The sequence below is a fragment of the Colletes gigas genome, unplaced genomic scaffold, assembly GCF_013123115.1.
Source record: "Colletes gigas isolate AHSC1104 unplaced genomic scaffold, ASM1312311v1 Colletes_gigas_Sc00035, whole genome shotgun sequence".
Taxonomy (NCBI): domain Eukaryota; kingdom Metazoa; phylum Arthropoda; class Insecta; order Hymenoptera; family Colletidae; genus Colletes; species Colletes gigas.
The window spans coordinates 315,716-340,901 of record NW_025106664.1 but is presented as its reverse complement, the minus strand read 5'-3'; the positions used below and the strand labels follow the sequence as shown (position 1 = coordinate 340,901).

General features: G+C 41.9%; 1 protein-coding gene across 1 annotated transcript in view; it reads left to right on the top strand.

The window, feature by feature from the left end:
• LOC122402386 (cationic amino acid transporter 2) overlaps positions 1–23,637 on the top strand; it is a 63,987-nt gene extending 40,350 nt beyond the window's left edge. Inside the window, exons 5-14 of the mRNA XM_043405119.1 lie at positions 8,541–8,749; positions 14,329–14,500; positions 15,533–15,716; positions 16,048–16,172; positions 16,283–16,536; positions 17,363–17,605; positions 18,109–18,253; positions 18,956–19,049; positions 19,113–19,240; positions 20,475–23,637. Of these exons, the coding sequence (XP_043261054.1) occupies positions 8,541–8,749; positions 14,329–14,500; positions 15,533–15,716; positions 16,048–16,172; positions 16,283–16,536; positions 17,363–17,605; positions 18,109–18,253; positions 18,956–19,049; positions 19,113–19,240; positions 20,475–20,797 (1,877 nt within the window). The 3' untranslated portion in view covers positions 20,798–23,637. The remainder of the gene's footprint in view (positions 1–8,540; positions 8,750–14,328; positions 14,501–15,532; positions 15,717–16,047; positions 16,173–16,282; positions 16,537–17,362; positions 17,606–18,108; positions 18,254–18,955; positions 19,050–19,112; positions 19,241–20,474) is intronic.
• Positions 23,638–25,186: the final 1,549 nt, after the last annotated feature.

Sequence of the window (25,186 nt, the reverse complement as noted above, 5' to 3'; positions counted from 1 at the left end):
CTACGACCATAGGTATTCAGAAAGTAGAACGTCGTTCTATTTACAGTGATATCGATCACTCATGGAGTACATTCTACTTAGATGTCCGACTACGCGCGGGACTATTCTACTTGCAGGATATCGATTACAAGCCAGAGATGAGAAGTTGGCCAGCGAGTGTATTTATAACGCAATTCTTCAATCTAATATTGATTTTGTTTCTACAATTTATCATTTGTTTCTTATGTACCCAACTTTCCTTTGTACTTGTGCTTCGCTTATTATTTTAGATTGCTCTTGCTTTCGATACCAATTCGAATCGTGAATCGCGATCCATTCGTCACGGATAATTGTGCGAGGCAGCGAACAAAAGCTAGTTTGCGAATTAATTCGAAAGTTTGATTGATCATTCGTGAATAAAAGATCGGAACAAAGCACTGCACTATCGCGCGTACGTTCCGTTGTTAGAATCGTTGCCGGAATTTCGCACGTTTCGCTATATATGCATTTATTCCACTAGCGGCAGCATTTCTCATACCGTCTGACCAAGCGCGCGTCCATTCCACTGTGATACGTCCAACGAGATATAAACAACTATTCTTGCTATGCATTTGGTTGATTGCAAAATGGTCGCTTGCGTACACACGCCAACGTTCGTCCAGTTTCCGGTGTAACTCAGTGTTTTCCAACTTGTGACGCAAACCTCGCCCGGGGACGAGTTAGAATATTTCAGTGGAAATTACAAAATTATGATGCATTCGTCGCATCGTTGCTATTGCTTCTCATTCTAACGTGCGTTTTTCTTTTTGCGATATCGAAATTTTCGTGGCGTTCAAGTGGAACACGATCTCAAAAAGGTTGAGAAACACTGGTCGAGCCAACCATGAAACCATTCTATTGTGTCAGATTCTCCGACAAATAAAGGATGCTTTATGACGTGTCCAATTCATCACGAAAATATTCTACTACACCACGTGTCCGACCAAATGGGAGAACTTTCTACTTGCCACCTGTCTGACGACATCGGACTGTACAGGGCGTTTCCTTTACGGGAATATTTAAATAAATCTCATATTGTACGTCGTTCCAACAATTAGAAATTGTCCATTTCATGAGTGTACTAGCCTCGATTGGAAACTAATTGATGCTGCAATTCTGTCAACAGTTATTTAAAAATAACATAGCTCGACTCGACGATGAAAATTACGGGAAATATTATTTTTCGGCGGAATAATTGGAAAGTTACAGGCGAGTTGCATCGACAGCCACCAATTACACTCTTTTCTAGCGCGACAGGACGCGGCCAGAGCATTTGATAATTACGTTTCGACGCGTTTATCGCGACCATCGACAAACCCTGTGACCCGACGAAAGGTAACGCTTGATCCAATTCCATGAAATTAATTTAGCGGCGTACCGAGCTCTTTCCAACTTCGTTTGCACGCAAAAGAGCAGAGCCTGGACCTGGTAATGCCGAGCGTGTCGGATGAGGTCAGTAGCTTCTCCGCGGAATTTCGTTGTAATTCGCTCGGGCGACACATGTGGTCTCGTGACGAGGAAAATCGATCGCGGGGCAGTCTTAACCGCCGAACTCGAACGATCTGTCCGCGCATACGGAGGGAAAGCTTCCATTTCTGATAAGCAATTTCATTCGGTATCTCGATTTCGACGAGTTCACGACCGCACCGATAAAATAACTCGATCGACGATTCGTTCTAGGGGAACACCAACTTCAAGATGATGCAATTTGGAAGTTAGAAAATTCGCAGCGACTCGATTTTTGTTTCAAATTAAAGGAGAAGGGTCAAGCTTTGCGAAAGGGTAAACGGCACGCTAGAAAAAAATTTAGTCTATAAAATATTAATCCATAGATAGTGTTAGATTTCATAATTTGTAGGTACCATGAACGTGTACTTGTATTTAATATCCTACAGTAGTGGAGATACGTGAAACTGAAAATTAAAACATGGTATGATAAAGTGAATGCTCCAAGCTTCAATTTAAAAAAAAAAACATGATCCTACGATCATTTTTGACGGAGTTATAGCAGCTAGAAAATTGACAATTTCGCGGACAATAACTACTTCTCTGACGAGGGTGTACGTCGATAGATATATACGAAGATATAGAGTTTCGTTAGAGAAAAATTGAGTTTATTCTGATTTTTATCAATTTTCGCTATTGCAAATTGTCGTTCGCTGACTGTCGAGCAACTTTTGTAGGGAACAGTATTGTACGAGTTTGGCGAAAATGCCTGAAAAATCGCCGCGATTGTTTCAGGTATGATACATTCATAACGGGGTAGGAAGGGTGGTTCAATCGGATAGAGGGTAGTTTAACATGCAAAAATGAGTCGAAAAAGGAGGATAATATTTTCTCGTTGGAGGCATCGTTTTCGAGATAATTGGATAAATGGAAATACGATTTATCTGGCAGGTCTGATAAATTATCGATATTTCTACTCGCGCGTTCGGCAAATTGTCGATATTTCTACTTGCACCGGAGCCGTACTCCATAAATTTTCAAAGTCGATATTCTCGAAAACAAATCCACGAACAAAAAAATGTTATTCTACCTTTCTAACTTATTGTAATACGTAGATTCATGCTCTGCTCCGTTGTACGACTGCAGAGTTGCATGGAAAAATTCAAGCACCGTCGAACGTTAATGGAAGAACTTTTTTACATTGCGCTGAGAATTTTCTCGAGCATATTTCTGCCCTCCATCGCAATCTCGATACATGAAATTTTTAGAGAAGGAATTTCGAGATCCTAAAAAAACGTGTCTGAAGTCTGGAGGGTACTGTTTACGATCGTCGGAATGAACGAATGCGGCGAAAAAACGGACAGAACTTTCCCGTCCAATATTCTATCCGACCATTTTGTCCCTCTTTGTAAAAGGAACTTCCATGTCTATTTTTACGAGAGGATAGCGATACGTTCCGACATCCTATTTCGAAATTCCCAAAGGATACGAGCTTTAAATGTTGTACCGTGGTTCTGTCAATGTTTCGTTAGTTTTTACAATGCTGTGCCCGTTCGCGATCGACCCGGGCATATTTTTACGATTTTCTGTCATTATTTATCTACATTTCAGGGGCCGCTCGTAAATATTTTACGCGTTCGATGGGGCGCTATTTTCTTTCTTTTTGCAAGAACGTCCCGACCGACATTTTTGCCCGCGAATCTAATTCTTCCTTAAAAAATATGCAAATCATTCGCGCGTTTATGCATGAAAATTCCTCTTCGCCCTTCCCACGGAGGCTGCCGATGGATACGGCTAAGGATTTCTCTTTCGCGAAAAAATATTCGCCACGATGCCGTTTCTTTCGCTACTTGTCGTGTATTTTTACCGGTTTGGACCACTGAAATGTCACGGAATAATGTCAACGAGACTCCTCGTGGCCGCGAGTCCGGGCGAAAATAATTCAAGATGCCTGCCTCCGCCCCCGCAATTATCAAGTTCTATCTATCGAGCACGGCGGACCGAAGAAATTTCGCTCGAACAACAAGAAACTTGCGTCTCGTTGCAAGAACCCTGAACTAGTCACGGCACCGTGCGATCTCCTGATAAGGCACGCCTCAGGGCCATATAACGGGTGGCGTATTAGTCCTCGAGGGTGCTTAATTTCTCGTCGAGAAACTAGACACGACAAAGCCATCAAACTTGTAATCCCTTTCCTATCCCCTTATAAGATAGCAGCTAACGTCATTCCGTAATCCAAAATTAGTAGTAATTTTGCTTGCTTCTATTTTGAAAAGAAAACAATGGAAATTGAATTGAATTATACTTCGAACAGAAACGCCCCTTGTAAATTTGAATTCCGTGACGCTGTCCTAGCCGGAGGATAAGAACGACAAAACGATATCCGATATCTCGCAGACGTGTTACGAGAAGTTGCATATTTTTCTGCTCTGGCAAAGGGCTCTTATCGAGCATCCTCGAACGTGTTTCCTTAACGCCCCTACATCCTCCAGATCGTAACGATTCTCTCAGCTCGTTCTATTTTTCACGGCGACTCATATTTCCGTCTTCCTGCGCATCTCGCAAGCAGACTGCAACTTGTTTCTCTCGTCATCGACAAAATGGTTAAGACAACAAAGGCTCGAGAAATATTTAGCTTAAGAATAAGATCGTAAAGAGGGTGTCGGGATCCACCAAAGTTACAAATCCGCGATCTTGCGTGAAAACATTCGTATTTTCTTAGGATCCCCGGCGATCTCAGGTCGTGGATCGTCCTGTAGCTACCGTAGATCGTGGCGAGGAAATAAGCAGAACGAGGGGAAAAAGCCGTCGAAGGGCGGAAGCGGAGGATTCGGGGGATAACAAAAGGCTGAAGGGGGCGCAAGAGGGGCGCTTGCGCGGATAAAGTCTAGCACCTGTGGACCTCATCGATCCGAAACGGTTTACGAAGCAGCGCACTTGGATGCTTTTTAACCTGCCCACCTGCGCCCGGTTCCTCGCCTATTTTCTTTCGCGATCTCTCCCGGCGAAACGGACCGTTTGGTCGCCTTGTTTGTTCCTAGTTTCGTTATCCTTCCAGCGGCAGCCATTGTTTCCTTTTTTCCAACTTCTACACCCCCACTCTCCCTCACCTCCTCTGGAGGAGTCTTTTCACTCGACTGCTCGTAACTCGTTTTCGACTCGAGACTGTTTCTTGGCGCCTCGAGGTGCACTTTCCGCGAAACCGTTTCGCATCCATCTTTTTTCAGGCCAGAACGCCGACCATCTGTTGCGTCGAAACTGCCGTCACGCGAATCGACGGACGCGTTACGTTGATGGATTTTACTATTGAACGGACGATCGTACGATTATTCATTCGATCAGCCGCGGCTCGATCGGCAGTTTTTACGTTCAAACGAGCGGTCAATAATCCGCGACGCGTACGAAGAGACACAAGCGCGGACGCGTGTCCCGTTTCACTTTCAGCGCGCGAGCGCGCCCTGATGAAGCCAATCGGAACCCGAAATGAGAGGAATATCGTTTCGAGCGCGGCACATCATCATCGAAAACTGATTCCGCGAACGACACACGCGTAATCCCTGCGAGTCGTAGGTTCGGGGTGCCCTAACGCCCGGATTGCGATCCCTCGACTATCAGTCGAGTCTGATGCATTATCGGGGAGCCGTGTTGTACGAGCAAACAAACTTCCAATTCCGTGGGATGAACCAACAAAGCCTCGCTGATGCCGTTATCCATCGCTCAGCCTGATGACCCGCGTCTTCCATCTAAGCCAGACGTTTCCATTCCTCTGTCACGCGTGCAATCGTCCGTCTTCCGTGCTCGCGTTGCTTTCTTATCGAAAATGTGTATTCTGTCCCCGATTCCATCCGATGCCTCTCGTTTTTCACCGAATCGGATTCAACGAGGACGTACGAAATCCTCGAAAGTTGGCGAAAAATGCGAATATCATCAGGCACCGCTGGGAAAAGCTACAGAGACGTGGTTAGAGGCGCGGAGAAATGTCAAAGTTAAACGGTACGGATCCATCAAAAGTACGCGATCTCGTCATTTTTCAGTGGCAGACCGCGAGACGGCCGCGAAATGGAAGGCCATAAAATCCGTATCCGAGAAATAGATGCAAAACCGAGCTCGGCGAGCCGTCGAGCCAGCGAAATAAATAAAACGTCCGACCGCGGACGATCGATCGGGAAATAAGAGAGAAAAAAGGATCTCTTACGTGGAAATTGATTTCGTCCGATCTGATTTTTCCGTTGGCCCGGCGATCGTACTTTTTGAGGGCGTCGTTCCATAAAAGGGACACGTGCGGGAAGTAATTTGCCATTAACGACGCGGCGAAGGAAATTGAGGCCGTCGAAACGCATTCACCACCCTTATTTGTCGTTGGTTCAACCCTTTCGGCGGGCAGATTCGCACGCTCGGCACGCTTCTTGCCCAGAAATCACGTAATCGTCTCGTTTATCGGCGAGGACTTCCAGTTTAACCCTCATTTTGTCCACCTAAAAGTGGATATTTTCCAATCACGTCGATGCAAATAATCGAGACGCTTATTAAAATAAATTAAAAAAAAAATAGTGTCATAGAAAGTCTAGATATTACAATATGTAGTCAACTTGTACGAGATTCTGTTCCTATCTAGAAGCATTATGACTAGTTCGATTGGTCGAATGATCGTGCTCTGTTACCCGAATGATCAGACAGCTAATTAGAATCAATTTTCTTAATTACAATGGGGATGCGTTGATCGCGATTCGCAGATGCTCCCATCCACGAACTAAATAATTGGACCGCAAGGGTCGGGTCAGTTAGCCTGATCAATGAACCGAACAACTGGGTTACAGTGTCAAACCAGTTGCTCTGACCCGTGAGCCAAGTAACTGGACCACCGGGTCAAACCAGTTGACCCGACCAATGTGCCAGACGTTAAACGCGATTCCTTCACTCGTAGCTTCTTCTCTCCGCGCGATACGTATTTTTAGAGTAAACGTGGCTGGTCGTTCTTCCTCTCGGATGTTAGGCGAACGGTTAAGCCGTTAACGTGCGATTCCTTGACCCAGACGGGCTCGATCGACCGTCCAAAATGCACCGTGTCACACACAGCTGGCGTTTGATACGATTCCCTAGCCCCCTCAGGACTGATGTAAATTGCGACGTACACGAACCCTGAAATTAACGCAGTTAGGCCCTCTGTCAATTAAAATTCGAGATTTAATTTCAGACGATTCAAGGGCTACGTCGATTCTCCCTCGAAGACGGGGGCAAAAGGAAATCGTGTTTTCCAGTGTGATTTTTTAATTATGTAACGTCCCATGGCTTGGAACGATTGCTTTTCATTGCAAATAAAATTATGGTAATTTCATTTGCTCAACTGATTAGCGACTGCTGTCCATTTAGCCCCGATAAACATAACCGTAGTTGTATTTAGCAAGCGCCAGCCTAACGGGCACGGTAAATTTAACGAATGAAAACAGATATTGTTTGTTCATAGGATCAGCAACGCGGACGAGAGCGATGGAAATTATTTTACGAGCGTCGGATCTTCGAAATAGTTTTTCATCTTTTGACGGGACGGTCCAGCCGCGCGTGGCGACGTTTTATGAAATATTTTTCTTCCTGGCGGCGTTAAAATTTGAAAACCGGTCCTTTGACGCCCGTCCCAATCGATACCATCGAAAATCGTCGAGTAGCGCTGCGTTAATTAACGAAACCCAATTTTTTTTCGCTTTCAACGGCTAACGAGACACCCTTTTCGATTTCAAAGACCCGCCGAATTTATCGGCGCCGTTTTATCGTGCACGTTGAATACCGCACGAACGACGAATCTTCATCGACCTACATTTTAACGCGCTCGTCGCGGTACGGGACGCGTATTGGGTGCGTGAAAAAGTTTCGATGGGTCCTCGATGGTGTACCTTTTCGTTTGAAACGATAGATCTGTTAAATCATCGAAGATTATTCATTTATTTATTTATTTATTCACGGGATTAAATACTCATTAATACGGAAAGAGACACAAGTATAGAAGATAGTTACATAACAAAGATAAACAGAGATACAAAATTAAATGATATAAAGTATGAGACTGGCTGAATAATTACAAGGAGATGCCAAGTAAAGAACGTTTAAATGATAAAATTGAATGGTTAAACACATCGATCAAATCGGAGATTATAAGGGTTATAGAAGCCATAAAGTGTTCTATATGAAATAATTGAGAACGATGTAGTATTCTGGAAGGAACATTAAATCTAAACATTTCAACGATATTCAAACACGAGATCAGAACATTAAGTACCCTGTTAACAAAGAGTAAGTCAGCTACTTTTCTGCGGTGTTCAAGTGGGGTAAAATTTATGGTAATTATGAGAATATCTAGGCATAGGATCACCACTATGATAAGCAGTCAAGCGTGAAAATTTCTATTGTGGCCCTTCAAGGGCGTGAACGTAGGTATTGTAGTACAGGGACCAGATTCGAGAGCCATATTCCAAAATTGGTCTAACCAGTGTGCAGTAAAGTTAATGTGTTTGTATCATTGAAAACTCTAGCAGTTCTATGAATAAGACCTAAAGACCTAAAGGTACGAGAGGTTATATTTTTGAGATGTTCTGCGAATGACAAATTATGTGAGAAAAAATCAAATATTGAAAATTATTAAAGATGGACTGTAGCGAATATCCTGTACAAAAGTCTGAGACGGTAAAATATGAAGCTGCAGGAATAATGTTCATTGGAATGAACGCGTTAACAAAATAGAACGGTCTCAGAAATATTTGACTTTCTGATTTCGCCATTAAAATTCCGTCCGGTCCATCAAGAAGAGGAAGTGATGTAAATCGTCTTCCGTTTTCTGCCTCCGACTGCGATTTACATTTATTTATAAGATCGTGGGAAACGTACGTTTCGCTCGAAAAATTCGAGACCGTGGCGGGTAGACGTCGACGTTGCAAGCTTCTACTTAAGTTTTCGCAAAAATTGTGTATTTCTATCGATTGAAATTTCTACTCTTCGACATGCAGGCATTCTAAATTATAAATGTTTAAAATATGCGTCGCAACGAGCTAAAATCCAGGTTCATAACAGTTTTTTTGATGCTCCAGGTCGACCGCCGGACTTTCTCGCTTTCGTCATCACTATACTGATGATGTTGCTGATGGCTGCAGGCGTGAAGAAATCCCTGGTGTTCAATAACGTGTTAAACGCCATCAACCTCTCCGTGTGGGTGTTCATCATGGCGGCGGGAATGTTCTACGTGGACAGCGCCAACTGGGAAGAGCACAATGGTTTCCTTCCCTACGACTGGAGCGGTGTAAGTACCACAGAAGCGTCCAGCGTTTGCAATTTAAGCCTAATTTTCCACTTGTCCGACCCATCGTCCCCTATTCCACTTGTTTGATTAGTTATTGATCCTTGCTGCACTCGACTATAAACACCTGTGACACATGCCCGACCAGAATCTGGTGCTTATTATACTTCAACAGAGACCGTACTGCTTGATAATTAAAAGTTTTAAAAATAAATTATCACGTTGGATACATCGGTGTGTACTAAGTGGAGGATGGAGGGTGTGCATCTGTTCCTTCTTGCGTTAGATGTATTCCCAAATTTAAATTGTTAAATAATCCCACGCTCAGCCATCTACTACAGAATCTAGTTTTACTTTCAATTGGGCATGAATATGCAAAGGGGGATGAATTTTTATGAGGTCATTGATCGTTTGCAGAAGTAAAGCCCAGAAAGTCGAGATTTTGAGCACCGTTTATTTGTAACTTTTCTCTTTGCTAAACCGAAATAGAAAATAAATACGTTACTAATTTTCAAGAGGCAAAGATACAAAATAGGAACAAATAAATTAACCCCTTGATGTACGATTTAATCCCGAATAATTTTTCAAACGTATTCAATTTTGTTTAAATTTGTTCGTACAAATGGCCACGAAAAAGAATAGATTTACAAATACCTCGTGAATGTAAAAATGTGTTGATTTTAACCCTTAAGTGGACTTTCAATCTCAAGTGAATTATTTTTATCAAATTGGTAAATAGAAAAGAACTTTCCCTCAAAGCATTTAAAAAATAATGAACTAATGGAGATATATTAAACAATTATTAGTTTTGGAGGGCCCGCAATAATCCACTTAAAATTTAAAATCCATTTGAAATTTGACAAAAATTTGTCGTTATTGTATGCCAAGGGGTTGTAGAAAGACTCATGGTAGGATCAGGTGCCAAATAGTTTAGGTACGCTCCTGATACCGACGACAAACGAGCTTTCAACGGGGAATAAAAAAAGGAAAAGAAAATGGCAACGAGCGTGTCTAAAGGGAATCTAAAAAGACGACACTCCTGTAGTCTGTCGGACATTCAGCAGGGGATGTCTGTTTCAGGAGGCCGACATTTTCCTCGGTCTCTCTGTATTCAACCCTCTGGCATGGCTTTTTGCTCGCGGTTTGCGGGGTTCGCGGAACAATGGCAAACTTGTTGCACCGGATGGGCTTCAACGTCGAAACCGAGTGCATCAGGTGGACAGAGGGGGCGGGCGGGGAGGGGTAGGCAGAGAAAGGGAATTCGAATTCACGCTCCGCAGGAATCCGCGCTCCGCGAGAATCGTGTGGAGCCGACATTGTGGAATTAGAGCGAGACGCTGGGCGAAAGGATTTGCATTTTTACAGTTCCCACGAAGAAACCATCGATAGTACCTTAAAAACTCCGTTTAATGATTTAATCGAGGCGTAATGCAGAAGGAGAATTTTCATACGACGAATGACAACAATCGTTTGGCGCTCGATTTGATTTACTGCTCGATAAAAGTTGATTCGAGAAGTGGTACGGTACGACCCTCGAACGATTCACCCCAAATTTCCCGTCTGAACGATCGCATCACGATATCGCTAGAATGTTTCGTGCCTCGTTAATTTTTAATCTGGTAACGTTGCTCTTCTTGTAATTTATTCGCATGCTAGTTTACCTTTCGCGTACCTATCCACAGTTTCTGGTCGCGTGTTTATCGGCGACGTTCGATAAATATTTCCCTGAACGAGGTTTCGGTACGATCGCGGTGCTTACATTTTTAACAACCCTGTTTTCGTGCCGTGACTCGAAGTAATATAGATTAGAAATTTGAAGTTACCGGAATTCAATGTGTCCCGGTAGCATCGAGTTTAAAGCAATTTCTATGCGGGAATAATTGTTAAATTTGTCGCGACAAATTAATTTATCGTAACCGTTGCGAAACCATTTTTTAAACGGCAGGTTAACAGGTTAAATGTCTACCTCTGGTTTCATTTACCTTTATTCTTTCCTTTTCTATTCTCTCTGTTCTTCTCAATCATTTCATTATTTTCACATTCTTTCCATTCTCTACTATTCCCTGGAAATTTATCCAATTATTTCTTTTTTCACTTTTCCGCTAAATGTTTCAGTGTACTGTGTTTGCAACTACATATTCCACGCAGTGTCGTTTTTGCTGAACCAATATTTGCTCCCGCTTTCGAAACTCCTGTACCTCATTTTAATCATCAATTTCTGTTCTCCATTTTTACCATCTTACTCTAACTTTTCTGTCCTATAAATTTTATGAAACCAATTATTTCTCGATTTTCTTAAGCTGCATTTGTTATTACATTTCCAAATCACTGTCCCCAAAACCTTGTATTGTACCGTTCCATTTTTAATTTTTTTATCTCATTCACTGAAATCGTTGCAAGAAATCCCCTCGATCGTTGCTAATAAAGATGAATAACGACGAAGGTGTTGAAAAATTGACCTTGACCGACTTTTCCAGGGTCAAAGTTTCTCTCTTCGGTCCTCTCGGTGAAGTCGGTCAAGGTCAATTTTGCAACACCTTCCTTACATCGATTTTCACCGAACTAAAGTTGTAGAATCGTTTGATTTGTTGTCAGACAACGATAAGAATTATATGTATGCTTTTTGTATTCGATATTTTAAATTTTAAGTAAATGTATCAGTGCCGAATGTTCAATAATTTTGTATCAAAGAATAATAATTCTTTTTATTAAAAAATTCCACTTTACCAACGACACTATGGAATGGCGAACATCATTTTACAAATTTATCCTTCAACCTCTTTACTGCTTCTAATTTCTTTCCTTGGCATCCGCTATTCAAGACCTCCGACCTTTCCTCTATGTAAAAGATACTATGTTTCATTATAAACGTATAAAGAGGACCGCAGGCTTAGAAAAATTCCGTCCGAAATATCTCTTTAAAATTCTGCCCCGACTATAAAGTGTAATCAACCCTCTCCGCAGTTGCTGGCTCGAGATTAAAGAGTTAATGCGTGTATATTGTGTGACCTTACGGGGCTTGCGTGGGCTTCCCGTAGGTTTTGAATGTTTAGTGACCTTATCCGTACGAGCACCACGTTTCCCAACGATGCATCCCCCGCATTTGAAACTGTAAAACTGGAGGTCAAAGTTCACCGATAAATATCACAATTAACATTAACGTGAATTGCATTTGGAACACGTTCAATTCCTCGATCGCGATCCACTTAAACCACGGTGTAAACGTTTTCCATTTAAACGAGACAATAAACTTTCTTCCTTATTGGACGAGTTACCTAACACAAAACACTATGGATAAAAATTGACCCAGCTCCGCAGGCGGATAGTTAACAAAGAGCCTCTCCTTCGACGGAATTATAAAGCTTCGCTGTTCGATCAGAGGTCAAGTAACCAAGCCAGAAGGGGTTGAAAGCAAGGGGTGGAAGTAGTTCACGGAGAGCACAAAGAAATCTGAGGCTTTTCTAGGCGACTTTCTCCTCGTCTTCGTGGAATCTCGTTCCTTTGAGGGTAGCTACCCCTTGTTTCCGACTCTGAACACTCTGTACTCCGCTTCCCTGAAAGCAAGGGTCGCAAAAATTACGAGATCCCGTTGCGTTAATTTCGAGCAGAGAGTGCTGCCGTTATAAATGTCGCCTCTGAAATTTTTCTCTTGGAACTTGTATTATTTATGGAACAAATTGTTTGGTTAAAAGCTTTTACGCAGAAGAAGAACCTTGTCTGTACACCGTGGATAGTCCTGCGGTTATTATTGTCAAAGTCAGGTGCTCCAGACGCTGACGGCAGGTGTTACCGTTGACGTAATTCAGTCGTGTCGAAGATCGACATTGGCTCGAATTCCGTTCGAAGCAGCAGAAAGCGAAGTTCGTAGTTCGAACAGCTGTTTCCGTTACGATTTTCCGCGCGAAAAAAAGCAATTTGGACGGCCACGTCAACCTTCGACGAGCAAATTCATTTCACTGCGGTTTGACTCGCGCGTGGGCGGCGGACGCAGAGGCATTCATGAACCGTAGGGACGAAATACTATAGGGTCACACGGCGACCTCCAACATTCACGAGCTTTTTGCTTTCGAGAGAGCCTCTTTCAGATCCACTGAAATTTCAACGCGATGGTATTTTTTATCTCGTTTTTGAACCCGGCGTCAAGCAGCTCCGTGCCAGCGATGTCAATTAGATTTATGGTTCTCGAGCTTTTCGTTTGCTTCGACTCTCGTTTGAACAAAAGCTATGAATATACATGTATATATATATATTTTTTTTTTAATACTCGGCACACACTGCCGCTCGAAAGTTTCGAGCATCCTTCAATCTTCTATACGTGCAAACGTTTCACTGAAAATATTAATCGAACATTTACTTATTAAATGGATTAGACGAAGAAACTCGTCCAGCTGGCGGGCTAAAGATTCTTAATAACGTGTTATTTCGTACGTATAAAATATTATTTATTGCCTCTCGCGGCTCGGTCGATAGATAAACTAATCTAGATCAACCCCTTAACGCTCGCATTTTTCCGGCTAGCGATTTCACTGGCGTTTGCGTTACTTTAATTATTCCGTACCTTATGAATTTCATGTCGGTTCTTTGAAATCGCTGCTATTCCACGCCCGTCGGAGATATTTTAAACCCCTTCCACGGAGTTCAAAGATATTTCACCCCGGTGTCGGATTTAACGCGGAGTCGTTCCACGAACGTTCGCGTTTTTAAATCATGTCAACCGATGTCAGAGTTGGTTCAACTCTTTTCTACGAGCGTCGAAGCTATTTCAGTTGTCCCGTGCTAATTTCACACTCGTTTAAAACCTACTTTAACGACCCTTCGCCGCGTCGAGCATATTGTAAAACCTGTGTTCCACTTTGCGTTCGCGTTTCCAATTCTTCCTCAGCGTCGTTAACGGATATCGTTTATTTCGAGAGTTATTTTAATTTTCTCTATTACACGCCGACATATTTTAATTATTTTTCCGCAAATTTCGAAGTTGCTCGGATGTTCCCCCATCGATGCTACGGCCGTAATCTATTTTAATCCTCTTCCGGCGTTCGCGCTTTTGTTTTCACTTTCCTCTCTTGTTCTTCGCATTTACAGGAAGGCAGTTCGCGATGTTCCGCAGTCTTCTCTGAAATATTACATTAAGCCTCCACTTCAGGCTTTCCTCTTTCGGCCCGCTGGAAACGGAGGGCATCAGGAATTCATAACAGCGTTAAGGAGTCTTGAAAAATTAAAGGGCGGGAGTGCATTTAGAACGTAGACCGTTTCAGGAGGTTCTTACTTGAGGGACGTGGTCTTTGTCGGAACGTAAATCCAATTTGTCAATTTCTCCATCCTCTCGCGAGTTCTTCGATCCTCCTAATTTGCCTTATTAATTTCCTCGAAAAGGATCTCGATGATAATAGAGCGTATTTGTCCACGGGCGATAATTCAATCAGCAGGTCGAGGTTTTAAATAAACCGCGAGGAAGAATATTTGTTGATTAAATTTATTTTCTGTCCCAGTATCGAGCACGATGGTTAAATGGCCACCCAGTTCAAGGCCACGGTTCTACGGGGGGAAGGAAATTCTAATCGATGAAATACCGTGTGTTCCAGGTGTTCACCGGTGCGGCGACGTGTTTTTACGCGTTCATCGGCTTCGACATAATAGCAACCACCGGCGAGGAGGCGACCAACCCCAAGAGGAGCATCCCCCTCGCGATAGTCTCGTCGTTGATCATAATTCTCATCGCTTACGTCACCAGCAGTATGGTGTTGACGCTGATTGGTGAGTGGCGTTCCAACGTAAACAAACTCGAGCACGATTCTCAACTGGCTCGACTTAAACTCCTTGCAAGCAACCAAAAGCTATCCGTAAAATCTCAAATAGAAGAACTTATGGCTCCCGTAGGAGCTATTTCTCGACTGAGAATTTGAAGAATTACGACGTCGATTCTTTCCTCGAGGCAATTCTCGACAGCTGTTTCGGATAAAGGATTCGCAAATGTCGAGATTTCACGTCGAAACCGGAGCGGAACTAACTCGAAAGTGTGAAAGTTTCAACAAGTACAAGCCGTTGAGAGATTGGCGTGAATTTCTCTTTCGAATCCGAGGAGAATCGAACGTGTATATCGGGAAATCCGTGATTTCCGCCATGATTCCAAATTTAACGATCCAACAGTCTCGATGGGACTGTAACCGAATTAACTGCACAGAATTCGCTAAATAGTCCCGGTTGCAGCATTTATTAAACCGAACATGCTTAAATTTTGGAACAACGCTAACGACGTTGCGGGAGATGTTTCGAGTTTGCAAGATAATTTCGAAATTAGTCGGAAACAAAGCCATAGTAAGTCGTATAGCGGCGATTATCCGCCAGCGTTTCACACTGCGAACGGTCGACGACGTGTAATTAATTAGCGGCGGTTAATAGGTACCGTTTCGATTGATTATTTCGCTTGAATTGTGTTGTCTGACGTCTCAAAGGCCCTTGGCCGTCCTTGACCTTCCTTCACGCGTCCCTGGTCACCCTTTCGACGTCATAGTGATCATCTTACCCTCGTCACAGACATTGTACGGTCCATTATGTTTCTAAATAACGCCAAGGTGCTCCTATCGAGCACACGATCACTTGGAACGAGTAAAAATAAACGCTTTCTTACACTTGGAGACTATCGTGGAGGTCTTCATCTTTGCGTCATCAAGCTTGTATTAACTACTTTAATCACATTAAGTTGAAACGTGCAAATTCCCCGTTTCCTGTGCAGATAGAATTTATGAAAACGAAGTCCTCGAGAAAATAGAGATCGATTCTTTTCAGTTCCGTACAATGAAGTCGATCAGGATTCCGCTCTGGTGGAGATGTTCGGCCAGGTCGGAGCCTACAAATGCAAGTACATCGTCGCGGTTGGTGCACTGGCTGGATTGACAGTCTCCATGTTCGGCAGCATGTTCCCCATGCCTAGGATAGTCTACGCCATGGCTCAGGACGGCCTTATATTTCGGTAACGATGTTCTTCTCCGACAATGTACACATTTTATATCTTTTTTCTGAATGAAAGAAAATTATTTTCACACACGAAAATATCTTAACAATAAAACTACTAACAATTATGGTGTATTTATTTGTACCAAAGAAATTAAAACAATAGATACTTGAAGAAATATATAGTGCAATGGAAATAAATGTTTATTCATTATCTTTTAGAAAACTGCAGTAAATTTTTTACAACTTTTATTAGAAATTACCAATGGGTCATTTCGACCACTTTGATAGTTCTAGTGTTCAAATGAAATATAACAGTTGCTAATTGGATAATTCATTTGGTTGTTCAGGCGTCTGAGCCAAGTATGGCCAGCAACAGGCACTCCAGCCCTGGCGACGCTGACTTCCGGTCTGTGTGCAGCCGTAGCCGCCCTACTGATCCAGCTGGAAGTCTTGGTGGAAATGATGTCCATCGGTGAGCTTCTTTCGACGCGTTCTCATTGTTTGGATTCGATGATTTTTTGTTTAAATATCTTCTGAATTACAGTAGCTAGGTGTTCTCGAGCTAATTGCGCCCAATTCTAGGTACCCTGCTGGCCTACACTCTGGTGTCCACCTGCGTGCTGATTCTACGCTACCAGCCGCACACCACGAACCTGGTGGAGCTTCTGCCACAGAGCTTGAAGACTCCTTGTCGAACCCCGACAAAAGAAACTCAGGGAAACGGCCAGGTGACTTACGGGAAGGAGCTTCGACCGGATCAGCTGACCACCGCTTTGAACACTGTTCAGGCGTCGCAATCGGAACTCGCTGCGGCGAACAATGGCCAACGTATCATGGTGATTTTCACAAAGACGTTCACTGGCGATCGGGGGCCAAAGAAATCTGAGAAAATTCTTTCAAGAGAATAGAAAACTACTTTTTGCAACTCCTGTTCCATTTGGTTGGATCTCATTCCGCGAACCTCGTTGTTTCTCTTTCGTATTTTTTTATACAGAAACTATGCAACTTCTTGCATCAGCGTTACAAATTTTTACAATGAGAAATAGTCAAAATTAGTGGCAGTACAGAGCCTCGTAAAAGTGTTCTAATGGCTTCCATGATTTCAACCCTTCTGTTTGTCTAAGTTAAAAAAATAAAAAAGATTCTTAATTAGGATACTATAGGTACTAAAAGGACAGAAAAAAATTGATAATTAAAAATTGGCAGCAATTTGAATTTGAAATATCGATTTTTCTCTTGTTTTTAACTTCAGCAGGCTAAAAAAAAAAGAAAAAATAGAAAGAGTAATGATTTTGACTTCATTGTAGTACAAGCTATAGTGACATATGTTCTGAAGGTACACACCAAATTTGAACGAAATCGGTCGAGTAGATCTTGAGATATCAAGGAAGCCAATTCAGAAAAGACAACATTTAAACAGAAGGATCAGAGCAATACGTATACCTTGGTTAATTTTAGGAGTTAGGTGATATGCTTTTGCACACATATTTCTAAGACTATATCCTTTAAGAAAATGCAAATAAGCAATTGAATTTTTTGGCGGTTTACAGTAGAAGACCCCCTCAAATACATGTTCTATCAGTTTGTGTGCTCGTAGATTCCGAGACAATCGTAGTTGCTGATTAATTGTTAATTTCTCGCTGATTATGCGCCCGGTTCCAGGTGAGACGAGTGAGAAGATGCAACAGCTCTTCGCCAGACTCGGACGACACCTACGGGGCTGAGGAGGACGAAGTGGGATTGGGTAAGGACGACCAGTATCTGGTTAGCGATAGAACCGAGAATAAATTCTACGGCAGTGTGCACGCAGCTGCGGCTGCATCCAGTTGCGGAAGTGCGCATCAGTATCCGGGAACCACGCCGATAATTGGACCGCCATTGAATTACCTTCAACGCCGTCTTCAGGTAAGCACAGAGTAAAAAAAATTAAAAAAAAAATTCTCCACCTAGCCATACCGAAATACTAGAATTTTGGTAAGAATGTCTGGAAATATTGTAAATATATAAATAAATGCAATTTTATTAATTTAAGTATAAATACAGGGAGAGCTCCTGTTTCGAAACTGTAAACAATTTTTCATTAGTCGTCTCTTTTTTTTAAAAAAAAAAAGCTCACGGGTAACATAATTTGCCGGGACTATAATCCCCTAATTGCGACCTAATTTTTGTGTAAATTAACTCCGTGCCGCGGGAAACGGTGTTCCAGATTCTACACATGCTGGGCGACTGGGTTATTACGAAATCACGGCGTCGTTTGCATGGATTTTCCTCTGATTTGTTCTTTTTTAAACACGTCAATTTTGTTCAAACGTTGATGTAGCAAGTTCTCGTGGGTGTATATTCGTTACAAAATTTTTCTCGCGCGTAGAATTGTATGAAAGTCAATTGCATAATGACGTGTATTACAGGCAGCACAGTACCTTTGTCCTGCTATTTTCCCTTGGGTGGATCGAGGCCCCGCGACGGAAGCGTCGGGACGCTACGTTATGAAGCTAGTCGGGATACTTTACCTGCTGATCCTGATCTTTGATCTGATTATCGTTTGCGGCATGGGTAAGCTACTGCACTGTTTAACTTTGTTTTAACATATTTATAATTAAAATGGACACACAAGTAACATAAAGTATTCAAATACTGCTGACTATAGTTACGATATATTAACATTAAACCTATCGATACTTCATGTATACCCATCCCTACCAAGATCGGTCAAATGACCAGTCTTTCGAATTTTATATGTATTGAAAGTTGTGTTTTGATGTTTATTCGTAAGATATCCTGCAACTAAAAATAATTTTTCCAGTAATTTTCCATAATTTTCCATTTTGAAATTTTTTAATATTGTTGACAAATTTGTCCACCTACTCGAATTTTTTTCTTGACAGTGATCTCTAAAATCTCCCATTAAATGTTTTCCCAGGGGTGGTTGGGCACCCTGTATATTTCCTATTTACATCGGAAGCTAAGAAGAATTTGATACTAAATTTTATCCGCTTTTTTTTATAAAAAAATGTAAATTGTTCAAGAGGTCAAATGACCGGTCGTGATAGGCAAGACAGACAACATATTTTTTATAGAAAACAAACAATAAAAATAGAAGTGAATATTGAAAAATTGTACGTATACTATAAGAAGAGACGTAAAGTTAAATGGCGCTAAAATAACATTGTACGTTAGAAATTCTAAACGAAATGTAAAAAACGGTCATTTGACCGATTGTAGTAGGTTTAGCGTTAAGCAAATGCGATGTTTCAGGGAACATGGGTACGTTCACCACGTTATTAATGTTCCTCTTCCTCTTCGCCATAATCGGAGTGCTACTCGCCATTAGCAGAAAGCCGCAAAACAGGTGCGTCGACGATTTTTATTCTCTAAGTTTGCGAACGTATCCTCGAACTTGAAACTCTTGCAGGAACAGCATGATGTTCATGACTCCAGGACTGCCATTCGTCCCTGCGATTGCTGTCACCGTGAACATATACCTCATCTTCAAGCTGAGCATTCTGACCCTCGTCAGATTCACCGTGTGGATGATACTTGGTAAAAGGAATCCCAGCTAATTAGTGCCTACCCTTTGGCCTTTGCAGCCCTCTTCTTATTCTTTCGTATTTAAAGGGGGAAAACCACTGTGACGGCTGAAATAAAAGCAATTTTCAAGAATTTTTTGAGAGTAACTTATCCCATATAACACTTATCGCACTAGACTCTTGATTCACATAGTTATTTCGATCAAAACACTTCTCATTAATAATAAAAGAATTTCAAACGAATGTCCCGAAGTAAAGTCTACATCTTCTACATCTACCATATCCTTTGTAATTTTGTCAGTTTTGCGAATTTTACTTTAATATTCTAGGGGCTCATTCTTAAAACCCCCAAGTATTGAAAAAAGACAAAAAAAGAAAATTTCGATTCTTTGAATTTGTCACAGTGGTTTCCTCCCTTAACCTCTTAAGCACGATGCGCCACTATAGTGGCTCAATCGCTTACTGTTTTCATATGTTTCGTTTCACACTCTTTTTGCCTTCACAACGTTTTATAACAGTATTAACAATAAACAGACAGAATATACAGTCTTTGATTTCGATACGCCAGTGTCAGGTATGAATTGTTGCTTTCCATTTAAATAAACATACCATTTGTTCTTAACCCTTTGCACTCCGAATTATATTTCAATTTTGTTACCAGCAGCTTCCAACGCCTTTAAGTGTTTTATTTGAAATTTACCTGTTAAAATATCTGTTTTATTTACACTGTTGTTGTGTTATGTAATTCTGAAGTGTACGATATCTCTTTGGTTTGGACTTGAAAACATGTCGAGTGGTACTTGACAAAGGAGCTCCTGAGATAAAAATTTACGTCGAATCACACTCGACATAGGAGTGCAAAGGGTTAATATAGCGACAGTTATTCGGTACTGTTTGACAATTTAACATAAAAAACTTCATTCCAATGTACTCGCGTACAGCATTGTCTGTCACACGTTTCAGTAATGTAGTTTTACAAAACGAAAATGTTGTTCTTAGCTCGACGGTTTTCTGCTAACTGAGCTTGAGAAACAAACGAGTGTCCTCCTCAGGTAGTACTGACCTTTGCAAGGGAGGGGACTGCCCCAATGGATACAAATTTTCATTAAAAATACATGTATGCAATGCTTATTTTCAACACTCTGCCGTACAGAGAAACAGCCGTGCCTAAGAGGTTAAAACAGCAAGGAATGTAACCCAGTTAGGGTCCCTGGCCAGATCCCTGAACCAGAGTGCTTTGGTTGCAGGCTTCATCATGTACTTCTACTACGGTATCAAGCACAGCAGCCTCGAGGAGGCGAGCGCGTCGGAGAACCAGGAAGAGACAGTGACGGCCGGAAATATCGAGCTGACGGTGACGGACACGCATAAGCAGCAACAGACGCAGCATCCGTCGTCGTACTCGACGACCGATCGCAGCATCTATGAGGGCCAGCAGCTGGACGCGTTCGGTCAGCCGGTTTTCGGCAGCACGAATTTCGGCGGGACACCGAGCCAAAGGGCGACCACCACGACCGCCGGGCAGCCCCTCTTCGTCGACCAGGGGAACTTCCCCACCTGGGACGACTGAGCGTCGAACAAAACCGACACAAATATATATATTTGAAGATATAAGATAAATTATTACGCAAGCCTGACAGGCATCGAATGTTCACCGGCGAATAAACGACCCTTACGGAGCTCGCGGTGGGCCCTGGCCTCTGGATCGCGATCGAAGCACCTGCGTTGCTCCTTCGAACGACCCCTTCAACGATTTTTATTTCATCGGCGACGGTATCCGGCGTCTCCTACCGTTTATGGATTGCTCGATCCTTCAGATCAAAGAGACTCATAGTTCCAAAGAGAATTTTTCTTTGGTTTTCAAAATTTTATCCACGAATAACGAAGATTTTGGATCCATTTGCAAACCGGTCCATATATTCGTGTATATATTCTTCAGTTTTTCAACTGTTATTAAATGGCGGAGCAATGTACTTGGACTAATTCATAGGTTGATTGTCCGTCAGTCGTTGCAAAGCAAAGCTTCCATGCAACTCGTCATTTATAGGCAAAATTACCCACGGAGAATCGTAAGAATTTATCTGCTGCTCTGTCAGCAACATTCTTCGTGAATATTCCAAGCAGTCTCTGCTGCTGATATTTGATTTTTGTTAATCTTCAAAAAAGAGAAAACAGAAGCTCCTAAAGGATGTACAATAAGCAAACGTTATAATCACTCCACATAAAATGAAAACGAACTTATGGACCACCCTAATAATTTCACTAACAAACACACTGATAGATTCATTAAATCGATATTCAGGCTAGTGAAGAGCAGACAAAAAGTTAGCTTGCGAATAGATCTGAAATACGTATTCGTTATTCGCGAATAAATTTCACCCGAACCATTCGAAACTGACGATGGAATCTCGAAAGACGTCACTCTTCCAGAGTTTTCGTTTCATTTAGACGTTTCTTCGGCTAGAGTGACCAACCTGGCACTATTTCCAAAGGGATTTACTTTCTTTTAGAAAACGTAGGACGGAGAAGTCTCGAAGAGATTCCTCGTAAGGCGCTCTGCGTTTCTTAGGGACTCGAGAACGATCCCGTATCCGTAGAAGATCGAGCCAGAGATCGACGATCGATCGGGCGGCGCTGCTTCGAAATTCCGAGCTTCCCTGACCGATCTCGCTTCTCCGCGACGAAGAACGTCAATTTCCAATCGACCCCGATCGATCGTCGCCCGATCGACGCTCCTTGATCGAAGATCGCTTGAACCTGCACCCCTCCTGAACAGCTAAAGAATAACAAAAAAAAGAAAAAAAAATAATAATAATGGCGTGGCCGCGGGTCTCCTGACCGGGGGTGAACTTGTTGACTACTGTTTTTTCGGGACGAATGTAGCTAATAATTTTCCGCGGCAATATTTATTATCCTAGTTGTATAAAGAAAAAACACGGGAGTAATCGTCGTTGACGAGGCAGAGCTGTCGGTGACGGAAGTACAGAACGGCGGATGACGTAAAGGAAGACGCTAAAGGGGGGACGATGAGCGACGAGATCATTATCATTCCTAGCATAAGGCGAAACTTGTGTTTTCCAAAAGAGCATTTTAACTGCTAAGATATAAGTTTAAACGTACCGCTAGTCGAGAGAGAGAGAGAGAGAGAGAGAGAGAGAGAATGAACGAGTATGAGAGGGTGAGAGAGAGAGAGATTGAGAGAAAGTAAGAATGAGAGAGGCGACAACAGAAAATAATTCGTTCCTGAGTCGAGGAGTGCGAGGACGCGCGTGTCGTTAGGAAACGAAGAATAGAAAATCATCCAAAAACAACAAAAAAAGATACTTGAAACAAAAAAAATTATATTGATCTTGCCTAAATCTAGTCTTTCCCGTAAGAAGGAAGCTTAGCGTTAACGTATTGTAATCCTAAACCTAAGCTTAGCTGTATACTTGCGTGCGTCTTACCTCGATTAACGATTACGAAAATTAAGATCGTTTCTCCCCATTGGTCGTTTCATCGGTTCTTTCTTAGAATCGCTTAGGGGTTTTTGCGGCCCCTGCTTGAACGCGATTAGAAATGTCTCGTTTTCCATTGTTTCGCGCGCTGTAAGGGCGGTACCAGCAAGAGATGACTGCAGAAATCTCAACTCTGTCCTTACACGGATCCTTCACATTCCAAACCTGCCCCCTTTGTACTACTATTATTTTGAAATTTATTGTCCATACTCCTCTGCATTGTTCTTGAACAATATGGCGCACGGGGAACTGGTTTTCCTCATTCTAGTCAATTTTACGAATCTTCGATCCGTCGAATAGGCATCTTTCATTTACATTGGGTAAAATTGAACGCAAACCTTTCTTTGAAGTAATTTGTATGATTTATACTAAATAATTGATTTGTCTTTTGCGTAAGTAACGAGTACAAAGTTATCGAATTGATTTTCAATATTATTCATAATTCCGTTACTAAATCCAAATTATTTGTTCGCTACATTCGTAATCGATATATACTTGCTACGAATCGCTGACCTATAGATGCTTGTTTCGTCGATTCCTTCGGACTCTAAACAAATTAGAAACCCAACGAACAGAATCTTCCCTATTTTCCTCTAATCATTCACATATCGATGTTATATCGTCGTTTTACTATCCCTTGCTATCGAAGGCGCGACTGTTTCGAAAGAAAAAGTGAACAGGAAATGGTCGGTGAGAATGAAGGAAACATTATAAATTAAATGGAAAGAATGGAGGAAGGAAACAGACGAAAGAATTGGTAAATGGTGACAGATACGACAGCTTACGGGGGCAGCCCGTGCACTTTACGTCTCTCCGTTTATTCTATTCTCGAATCTACATATCGATCGGTGATCTATTTCACATATCAGTCTGCACCTTTTGCAGGGATGGCATCCGTGAGACTGTAGCGAGAATGTAACGAGAGAATGCTCGAGATTGATCTATATATTTATCTTTAAGTATTAACGCGTCTGTTAAAATTTTCTAATATATATATATATACATATATTATATATATTATATACATGTATGTATTATACATATGTATGACGAGATACTTTTTATGCGGGACGATCTGTCAAGCCCGACCGGAGGTCGATCGATCTATGATCGAGGCTGCTGTCTTAGGGTTTTCGGTTTTTAATCCCAACTCCTGTAACGTCGTCGCGCATAGAGTTCCGCAAAATGAAGAAATTTCGTTGTTATTATCGACAATTAATTTAAAAATTATTTGGATAATTCGTGTCGCTAGGATGAAGATAAAAAGAATGGAGAATTCTTTATCAGGAAGATACAGAAACACCTAAAGTATCGCTGAAGCAATGGCTAACATATCGAAAATTTCAGCGATACCTTTTCAAATTTTAACGTCTAACGATCAGTTTTTAGACCATTCTGTGAAAGAACAGTGCCTGTAGATTCAGTTCAATGCCCAAACGATCTAGAGAAAACCTCTAGACTTTTTTGAGCCAAGAAACTAATCAATCACGAATTTTCGATACATACGTACCTTCTTCTACTTGTAGGGACATTCTAGGGATAATTTATCAGTTCCCTAGGACTCCGAGAATCCCTTGAGGAATTATTTAACGATATTCAAAGAATTTATTCACGAATTGGTCTTCTCGCGGGAATAGTGATAGGCTCTTAAGGATTTTCCGTTGTTTCTTGGCAAAGAAGTCTGTGAAGCCTCTTTCGAGGTAACATATCGAATTAAATGGCGACCGAAAAGCGGAATCTCGACGCGGCACTTTGCTTTTTGCTTTTTTAGTTAGTATTTCAAATTCTTAGATAGGAGGAAATGGCCTATTGCAATGCGTGGCTGCAGGATGAACCTCGAACACCTTTCTCACAAACACAAACACGCTGAAAGAAAGTTACTAGAGAAGAGGAAACTATCTGTAGAGTGGATGCTTCACTCGTTATCTTCCTTGATACTCGCCGTTCTACCGAACCTATATATTTTCGCACTATTTCCTCGACCACTAATGGTGCTAACTTATCTTTTCACTATTCTCGACCCTTGGTCTACGCGTGCTAGATCCACGACCTCGGACGTTAGAAACTTATCGTTTCATTCCTCTAATCCTGGAATCCTCTATTGCCTCTTCGCTTCATCTCTCATCGTCCTTCGATTCTTGCGATCAAAACGAATCGCTTTCTTCAGCAGAAGGAGCTGCAATTTTATCCAAAGAACAACCGAAACTCTAGGGTAACACAACTTTCATTAAGAAACAGCAAGTACACCTCCAAAACGACGACTATTTTACGATTTTATTGTCGACAAACATATCTTACACGCCGGTCTCCTAAAAAAAACTGGCGATCATGGCATCAATAAAAAAAAAACAAAATCCTATCGTCCCATTTTTCTCGGTTCATCCAGCGTCATGTACCAAAATACACGTACTTCAATGTCGCTGTAACTTGCTCCCGAAACTGTTTGATGATCACGGGGGTTC